This window comes from Penaeus japonicus, unplaced genomic scaffold (assembly GCF_977035675.1).
Source record: "Penaeus japonicus unplaced genomic scaffold, GWHDUDI00000001_assembly GWHDUDI00000009, whole genome shotgun sequence".
NCBI lineage: Eukaryota > Metazoa > Arthropoda > Malacostraca > Decapoda > Penaeidae > Penaeus > Penaeus japonicus.
The window spans coordinates 40,500,583-40,510,582 of NW_028234411.1; the positions used below are offsets into that span (position 1 = coordinate 40,500,583).

Sequence of the window (10,000 nt, forward strand, 5' to 3'; positions counted from 1 at the left end):
GTCGTTCTCTTTTCCTTCTTGTTTTACCTTTGCTCCCGCTTCGTGACTAAGGCGGCGGATCTCCTCGTGACAGTCCTGACGGCAGAGCATAACCATAAACTTAGTGTTATGGCGTCACCATAGAGACTAAAGTGAAGCCCCTCAGTATTAACCCATCCACGACGGGGGCATTCTAGCCTTGAATGTAACAATGCCGGGGCATTCGAATTATTAGGCCTAAATCAATTGAATGGCTGGCACACGCCTGGCCACTGGGCTTTTGAATGGGTGGTACAGTACTGTACCACCCGTCCAGAGAGGGTTAACATATTATTAACTATTCTACCATTTACAAGCTTTTCACCATTTCATTCAGACAAAAAAATCATAAAAATAAGTAATCAAAATAGAGCACAGATAATTTCCTAGGCAGAGAGGTCCTTTTAGCTGAAAAGTGGACTCGACTCCTTACCTGGCGATTTCCTCCAGCCTTCACTACTGCCATGATAACATTCTCTGTTGCCATGAAGGGAAGTTCCTGGGCCATGTGACGTTCAATTACCTTTGGGTACACCACCATACCCTCCAGAATGTTCTGCAGTGTCTGTAGCATGCCATCAGAAGCAAGGAATGACTCGCCCAAACTAATACGCCTGTGGGAATTAATCATATTATTATTACTCTTAAAATTATTGTTTTAATTATCAATAAATACACTAATAATGCTGCAATGAGCATCTTGCAAACAATCAAATTCAAGCTCTGAACCTCAAAAACTTAAAATACACACACACATTCATAAACATCCAAACCTATGTACATTATATCGGAAAAAGGAGGTAACTTTACAGTCACAGTACCTGTTGGCACTGTCATCCAGTGTCCTCTCCATCCACTGGGTCGCGGCAGTGTTGAGAGCATTGGACGGTAGGGCCATGACATGGCGGGCCAGGGCACAGCATCGCTCACTGCGCATGGGGTTCCGCTTGTATGGCATGGCACTTGAGCCGATCTGATTGGACTCAAAGGGCTCTTCTATTTCCTTCATGTTGGCCAGGAGCCGTATGTCAGTGCAGATCTGTGTGGAGTCATCCATAAGGTAGGTGTAAAAGAGCAAGAACTGACTGCAAAGTTCTATCAAGATTCTCACAGGTCCAACATGATTCAATAACAACACTTAACTACCATGAACTGAAGCATATCCAACCTTGTGCACTGTGGCTCCTAATGATGCCAAGGTGTTGAGGCACTCCACATCAACTTTCCTAGTGTATGTCTGACCACAAACAGGATAAGCCTTCTTGAAACCAGCCATCTTGGTTACCAGGTCCTCTAACCTTTTCACCTTCTCACCATCTCCTGCAAAATATAGATTAATAATATTTAACATTTCCAATAATAACACAGGAATAAAACCTAATGAAAAAAGTGCTACAAGTAGAAGAATAAATTGACCTATATAAAATTCACACGTAGCTCCCTCTGTTACTAACAAACAGATGAAAATAAATACAACACCAACAAAAAGTGTGCAGATTACATACCCTCAAAGAGCTGGAGGAACGATGCCTGTGTGCCAGTGGTGCCCTTGACCCCACGGAAGCAGAGGTCCTCCCGGGCCCTGCTGATAGCCCTCTCGTCCATCACCAACTCGTGCAGCCAAAGACAGGCTCTCTTCCCAACAGTGGTCAACTGAGCTGGCCTAATTCAAGTGAGAGAAATTCTTGTTTAATTCTTAATGAACTTGCTTTTTCAAGACATCTAAAAGGTTCTCCATGGTGCCAGCATGTGTTTGGTTTGTTCTAGTCCTCACAGATGATTATAGAAGCAAAAGTAGTATTATCTAACTATATAATCATAAAAGAGACCGACTGATCTAAATTTTATTGAGAAAAAAGGTCTTTTGGAAAAATGTTTTGATCAGAATAATGCACTGGCAGACTAAAAGTACCCTGATCATCAGAGAAAACTATTGAAAACCTTTCTTTATCAGGAATCTCTTTTTGTGTTTTCAGTTATGCTTGTGTTTTTTAAAAAAAATCTAAAATAAATAAATAAATAAAAAAGAAATAAATAAATCTCAACTGCAGTGGATTGGGATTTAGCTACTGTGTTTACACTGTATAAATATCCTGCTGCCCTGTGTATAAATTTATTTTGATTAGCAGATCAAATGAGAATTAGCAATTACTCACAAGTTTGTCATTGGCTCACAGCCAATGGTGAAATGGCTTCACTTAGTTGTTAGGTAAATCAGGCAGACATTCATTTGAAACATGATATGCAAGAGAGGGTTAAATATCCCATGACATTTACATATAAGATATATAGCTTGAAGTTATAATCTTAATTACTTGAATGAAGGGGTGGTTTCCATAATGCTGAAAATTTATTTCTCATTTATGCTGATAGAACTTACAAACAGTATGTTCTTGCTTTAGTACTTCTATGATTGTTTGAGGTGAAAGATTGAAAGGAAACAGGTGTTCACACATTCATAGTAAATATTCATCACTGTAATATGAAAAGACAAATGCAGAGTTTAAGAACGTAATCCCTACATAAAACAAGAGATTACTGCTTCTAAAGGGGCTTGATACCTATTTCTCAAAATTCTCACACACACACACACACATACACACACACACACACATACACATACACATACACATACACATACACATACACATACACACATACACACACACATATACACATACACATACACATACACATACATATACATACATACATACACACACACACATACACATACACATACACATACACATAGACATACACACACACACACACACACACACACATACACATACACATAAACACACAGACACAGACACACACACACACACACACACACACACACACACACACACACACACACACACACACACACACACACACACACACACACACACACACACACACACACACACACACACACACACACACACACACACACACACACACACACACACACACACACACACACACACACACACACACACACACACACACACACACACACACACACACACACGCACACATATATACACTGCTGTTTGTCTTGTATTAACCCTATGGCTGCTGAAATGGTAAATATGAAGTTCTAAAAATATATCCCTTGACCACATGAATCACAAAAATGCAACAACACTAAATTAAAATTCCTGTGAGTTGATGTACTCACATATGCCTTAAAATGAATCATAATTAGGTAGGAAGTTCATGAACTCTAGAGAGGTGGAAGAAGAGAACAAGAAACACTTAATGAGTAAATGAGAAAATAAAATTTAAAATAAATTTCCCTAAACATAAGACACTCTCCTATCTTAGCATTTTTACCTATCTCCTTTTATTGCACTAACTAAATTAATGATACTACCATACATAATATATGATCAAAAGCACAAAGAGCAGATTTTAAAAAAGGGAAAAGAGGTTGAGTATGACAGACACTGATTAAAAATACACAAAAGCAAGGAATGCCATAAATGGGGCAAATTAAATTTAGTTTTCTCTATTCTAATATTGACTCTTTGCCAAGAAGCATGCCTGACTGTGGAGGTGCAACCTCATAGATTGCTCTTGCAACTTACGTCTACAAGAATCAGGTGGAAGGATGTGGGGGAATGTGCGATACTTGGTATTTTACCTATATGTTAAAGTATTACTTAATGGCTCTCTTGTTCTGCTACATATCTGCCAATCAAGATGTTAGTTTACATAAAAGTGATCAAATTACTACAAACACCAGGGGAGTTAGAAATTTGATTGCTATGTATAAGCAATGTATAATAGTGAACTGTTTAAGAGAACACAAAAATACAAATTTTAAAAGGACATTGGTTCAGATATGTAAGGCTAATTAATTTGATAAAATACTAATCTTAATATTCTAGACTTTGACAACTTAAATCAAGGTATGAACAATTTATTGCATTCATATAATACCATCTATTCCAGATATTGTTACAATAACAACCTAACAGAAAGATCTAGATCTATACCACATGTCAATATCCATCAGTTCCATCCCTTGACTAGGCTTTTTACTTTAAATAGCTTTTACCAGTGTGTTAACCCAGTCACGACGGGGGCATTCCCGCCTTGCATGTTACAATGCCGGGGCTCTCGAACGCATAGGCCTAAATCAGTTAAATAAACGACACCATATGGCGTCACCCAACGAACGGGCCTAGAATGCACGGTACCGTAGTGTACCACCCGTCCAGAGAGGGTTAACATGTTGTCATGCAACATCAATGTTTCACTCCAGATAATTCCTCTAGAAAATACACTGGGCTTACTGAAGATGTGTGAATCCAAGCGTGGGTTGGTCCTTCTGCTCTTTGGCAAATTTTGCCAAGCGTTGGATACAACGTGCGAGTTTAGGAAGCAGGATGTCGAAGCCATCTCGCAAGACAATCAGATCCTGCAACAGTTGGGAATATAGATAGGGCTTTCTTCAGAATATCAGATACATGTGTTTAAGTAATTATTACTAAGAGACAGTGAACAATTAACCTTTAACCTGTAAAGGATATGGGTACAAAATTTAGTTGTACTCAGGTGAAGATAATGCAAATAGTATCCTCATTCCTCAGGAAATCAGAAAATTAGCATGTTTTTAAGAATTATAAAGTAGATTTTAATTAGCAGATTCAAAATTACATCTAATATTTTTGTGTTTACTGCATGGAGGGAGAGGGAGAGGTAGAGGGAGAGGGAGAGGGAGAGGGAGAGGGAGAGGGAGAGGGAGAGAGAGAAAGAGAAAGAGAAAGAGAGAAAAAGAAAAAAATAGAAAGAAAGAGAGGGAGAGGAGAGGAGAGGGGAGGGGGAGGGGGAGGGAGAGGGAGAGGGAGAGGGAGAGGGAGAGGGAGAGGGAGGGAGGGAGAGGGAGAGGGAGAGGGAGAGAGAGAGAGGGAGAGAGGAGAGGGAGAGGAGGAGAGAGAGAGAGGGAGAGAGGAGAGGAGAGAGGAGAGAGAGGGGAGAGGAGAGAGAGGAGAGAGAGAGAGAGAGAGAGAGAGAGAGAGAGAGAGAGAGAGAGAGAGAGAGAGAGAGAGAGAGAAAGAGAGGAAAAGAAAAGGAAAAACGCAAATAAACCATAACCACAACAACTCACTGTGTTGTCGCCCACATAGCATGAGGTCGCTCCAAGGTGGATGATGGGAGCAGCCGAGGGGCATTTGGAGGCAAAGGTTCGGATGTGGGCCATGACATCGTGGCGCGTCTCCCGCTCCTCCCGCGCTGCCTGCTCGAAGTCAATGCTCTCCCAGTTGGCTTCCATCTCTTCAATCTGCTCATCTGTGATGGGCAGACCCAGTTCCTGCAGCAGTGGTGAGTGGTAAGCGCTAAGAGTTGTGTGAGGGTAAAGACGGTGAAATCTCATCTAGTTTTGTAACCGTTCTCTTCTTTTAAGTTTTGTTGACTGTGGGTTTAGTAAGTGCTACAGTTTTGGTGATCTTTTAAAGGATTTTGATCATGTGAAAATGAAATTCAGTGTGATTTTGAAACTTTCATCACATCATTTATCAGACTTCTTTTGTAAAGTCTATAAGGTAAAATAAAACTACAATACTTTCTCTCAGTTTATCATATAAAAGTAAGTAAATATTATACAAAGAGAAATTATTCACGACATTGAATATTTACTATCCACAGACTACAAATAGCAAATTTACACTTACCGACACCACATACACTGTATAGTAACAAATACATGTATATATACACTCTTTTGTCTATCACATATGAAAAATAAGAAAATCTATTTATTTAAAGCTATGAAAAGTACAAAAAGCAATAAAAAAATAATTAAGCTTCAATGTCATGTCATTAGCCTTCTACTATGAGAAAATATCATTATACTTGCATATATAAAAAAAGCTAAGCATGTTGCATGTCTTCCTAAAATAAATACAATGTATTCAATGAATATATTCAAGTACATAATCCAATAAATATATATTTGGTATGGATGAATTTCATAATTAGAAATAATAAAATAAAACAGAATCTGGCATCTTAATACTGGTTTTATTTCTAAGTTTTAATTTATGGAATTGATAAATTGATCAACTTCCAAAACATTCTTCTTGTATAACTAGTCGCTTGACACTAAATCCCTACGGAGGTTTACAAGCTCTGCCTTGCCACTATTTACACAATCATTGTATCTGTCTGAGGATTAACTTACAAAACAGTGAGTATTATGTCAGTCTCTTTATAAGACAGTTTTGTTTATCTTTTAAACTTGGGTTTTAGTGTTGGGGAGAAAATGTAGAAATTTTGTAAAGACATTTTTGGGTCCAAATAGATTTAGATGGATGTTTTTTCTACCTTTTTTCTCGGAGTTTACTTACGATTTTAGAAAATAACTTCAAATAAGGGTGGGCGGTGTCAATAAATGTTAATTTATGGTAGAGTAAGAAAGTGATCTGCGTAAAGAACAGCTCCTAGGCAGAGTGACCTTGAAGTCTAGAGAGAAAAAGAGACCATTCTGCGATGCAAACATTAATTCACCTTCTCCGCCTTGGCCAAGAAAGTCCAGAGCTTCCTCCAAGTGCTGAACTTCTTCGTCTCGCTAAAATTGAATGACATCTCTTTCGAGGCATATCTCGACGTCAGGGGATTGCGATACTGGTCGTATACGGTCGACATGATTGCTTTCTCGTTGTTGCCGGGGGATCTGTAAGCGGAGATGGGCGTGCGGGCGTCGGCGGGTCTTCTGCTCCTTCAGGAAACCTGTTGGACAGACGACGGCGGCCGCATCTGCTGGATGGTCCTCACCTTCAAGAAATTTGTAATAATAATAATTAGAAGTTGATGACGATCACGATTGATATCATTTTTGCATTGATCAATCCAATTCTGTGCAGAGATATTATTCTGGGCCCTTAGGCAGACTAATACAGCACCATTGAGAGTATTACATTATCGCCCCCAAACTGGTTTGAAACCAAGGAGGTTGATATAAGTTGGAGTAGGCATATGTCTTTGATTTACTTGTACATATGGATAAAGGCGGTCGTGTCTTTTCTTGGATGTGTTATTAATTTTATGGTTATAAGGTTGTATCACGTATCTTTTGTCATATTCTAGCAGATGCTTGCCGGTATAACTGTTCGAACGTAAGATAAAACACTTGTTTTATATATATTTAATTTTAAAGAATAATATTTTATTTCAAATGAGGTAAGCTCTTTTACTTATCAATAAGAGAAATATATTTTTAATAAATCAGAAGCAAATGATAACAAAAAAAATCATGCAGTAGAACGTCGAAGCCACAACAAGAGAAATGAAATGCATCCGTCTAAAGAAAACGGGAATAACAATTTTTTTGGAGGGTCGCGTCCACGTTGGCATAGGAACCGAAAAATTATCTCTCTCTCTCTCTCTCCTTTCTCTCTCTCTCTCTCTCTCTCTCTCTCTCTCTCTCTCTCTCTCTCCCTCTCTCTCTCTCTCTCTCTCTCTTTCTCTTTCTCTTTCTCTTTCTCTCTCTCTCTCTCTCTCTCTCTCTCTCTCTCTCTCTCTCTCTCTCTCTCTCTCTCTCTCTCTCTCTCTCTCTCTCTCTCTCTCTCTCTCTCTCTCTCTCTCTCTCTCTCTCTCTCTTCTCTCTCTCTCTCTCTATCTCTATCTCTCTCTCTCTCTCTCTCTCTTCTCTCTCTCTCTCTCTCTCTCTCTCTCTCTCTCTCTCTCTCTCTCTCTCTCTCTCTCTCTCTCTCTCTCTCTCTCTCTCTCTCTCTCGCTCTCTCGCTCTCTCGCTCTCTCGCTCTCTCGCTCTCTATCTTGCTCTCTCTCTTGCTCTCTCTCTCTTTCTCTCTCCTGTATAGTATGAATAAACTTATCAAAATCAAAATCAATCTCTCTCTCTCTCTCTCTCTCTCTCTCTCTCTCTCTCTCTCTCTCTCTCTCTCTCTCTCTCTCTCTCTCTCTCTCTCTCTCTCCTGTATAGTATGAATAAACTTATCAAAATCAATCTCTCTCTCTCTCTCTCTCTTCTCTCTTCTCTCTTAAAAAAAAATCTCTCTCTTCTCTCTCTCTCTCTCTCTCTCTCTCTCTCTTTCTCTGTCTGTCTCTCTCTGTCTCTCTCTTCCTTTTCTCTTCTCTCTTTCTCTCTCTCCCTTTCTTTTTCTTTCGCTCTTTCCCTCTCTCTCTCTCTCTCTCTCTGAAGCCATGTAACCTTTGCCGAAGTCACATTCCTTGTGCTCCTTTATTTTCTTTATGGACCCATAGCTTGGCCATCGCCAGAGCCTGACAAACGCCAGACGTTTCGGGGTACCTTCAGCATATATCCATTCACTGTAATTCAATATTACTATTAGTGTATTTTATTTCATCTAATACCCTGCTCATATTTTAGCAAATGTCTAATGTCATATGCAATTGTTACTAGTATATATCTATTTTACCTATATGTATAATCTTCATTGTCTGAGTCACCATCACCTCTTTCCAGACTGAGTAACCACCATAGATAGCCATCCCGTCTGCGGTTCTTCATCACAAGAAGGTTCTACTTCTCACTCTAGTGCCAGAAGGCCCGCTTTGTTTTAGTCGTGTATAAAAGAGGTCACCTGCGTGTGACCGATCAGACAGGGTCACGCCCCCGCCATAGACAGAACCTACACACTGTACTACGAGACTGCCCCAAGAATAAAACCTGTAACTCAGAAGATTCGTCTGGCTGTCAACCTCCGTACACACTCTCTATTGTGTGTATCGTCTCTGGACACTGCCAATCAAGCAAACAACTCTAGCTCTCTCTTTCTCTCTATCTCTCTCTTTCTTTCGCTCTTCCCCTCTCTCTTTATCTTTATATTTCCCCTTCTCTTTCTCTTTCTCTCTCTCGACCTGTGTTGGTGAGCTCTAGAAGTTTGGTGGGCAACAGCTGGGCACATGTAGGAGATTAGAAATCAAAGTGGGGAAGAATGCCCTTTGAGAGATGGACGAATGTGGGTTGGGTGGGTGGGCGGGAATGGAATGGAGAAGTGGACGAAGGTGGCTTGGTTATGTAGGTGAGCTTGGGTTGAAGAAGAGGGGAGGGTAGGTTGACCGAGTAGGATAAGCGCACAAGGGTGGGTTCGATGAATGTGAGAGTGTGGGTCGAGAAAAGTAGGAGAGGCTGGACCGGAGGAGTGGGGAGATGTGGTGGGATGGGGACGAATTAGAAGAGACACAGGTTGGGGATGTTTCTATCGCGCCGGCCAATCAGGTAGATTTTCACATTATATGGCGTCGATACCTACTGAAATATTACTTATTCTTTTTCTATATTGCTCTTTCAAATCGAATATTTTCACGAAATCCGAGGGGAAAAATAGGAACTATTTATATGGTTGAAAACTGAACTGTTCAGTAGTGTATCCATCCAGGCAGTGTCATAATATGTGGTTCTGTTTCATATATGAACTACATTTAAGACAGACCGTTAGTAGTGCAGATAGATTTATTGAAAATCTCAGAAAAGTTGTCTACCAGGTATTTTATATTACGTATCGTTTTACATAGGTAAACTGCATCCATACTGTAATATGTATTTTGTTACTGGTACACTTATAACCTTCTTAATTTCTATGTTTCTTTTTATCGTGCATTCTGTCTGAAGACCAAAGAAAGCTTTTGTTAAACTTCAATTAACTTGAAGTGAAAAGGATAATGTGTCAAACATTGTGAAAACAATCCGATGTTAAGGGAAAAGTATTGCTAATCATAATGGCCAACTTTATTGTTATGGACAAGGATAATGATGGCAGTACTAATAATAACAGATAGATGATGCTATTCACAAATAGTAAGTTCAAGGACACGGGTAAACAACAATAAGAAAATAACAAACAGACTTGTCAAATAAATGTAACAAACTGACTTAGTCTTACCATCAGAAATAAAAACACGTGAACACATCATTTAAATTAAATAAAGTATTTATACAACGGTAACAACAACACGCTATATCTATACATTCTCGAGTCATGTGTTTTCTCTGTTTCATTCT

At 39.5% G+C, this 10,000-nt stretch overlaps 2 protein-coding genes across 2 annotated transcripts in view; both read right to left on the reverse strand.

Annotated features, from left to right (window-relative positions):
* Positions 1 to 6,776, reverse strand: part of Adsl (adenylosuccinate lyase) — a 9,456-nt gene extending 2,680 nt beyond the window's left edge. Inside the window, exons 1-8 of the mRNA XM_043012529.2 lie at positions 6,523 to 6,776; positions 5,123 to 5,326; positions 4,308 to 4,432; positions 1,524 to 1,681; positions 1,187 to 1,338; positions 840 to 1,057; positions 452 to 632; positions 1 to 75 (exon numbers count right to left, since the gene is read on the reverse strand). The exon at positions 1 to 75 is cut by the window's left edge and continues 102 nt beyond it. Coding sequence (XP_042868463.2) covers positions 1 to 75; positions 452 to 632; positions 840 to 1,057; positions 1,187 to 1,338; positions 1,524 to 1,681; positions 4,308 to 4,432; positions 5,123 to 5,326; positions 6,523 to 6,660 — 1,251 coding nt within the window. The 5' untranslated portion in view covers positions 6,661 to 6,776. The remainder of the gene's footprint in view (positions 76 to 451; positions 633 to 839; positions 1,058 to 1,186; positions 1,339 to 1,523; positions 1,682 to 4,307; positions 4,433 to 5,122; positions 5,327 to 6,522) is intronic.
* A 2,941-nt stretch (positions 6,777 to 9,717) lies between these two features.
* Positions 9,718 to 10,000, reverse strand: part of LOC122250855 (juvenile hormone esterase) — a 25,415-nt gene continuing 25,132 nt past the window's right edge. Inside the window, exon 15 of the mRNA XM_086540277.1 lies at positions 9,718 to 10,000. This exon is cut by the window's right edge and continues 342 nt beyond it. The gene's annotated coding sequence lies outside the window, so the exon portion shown is untranslated.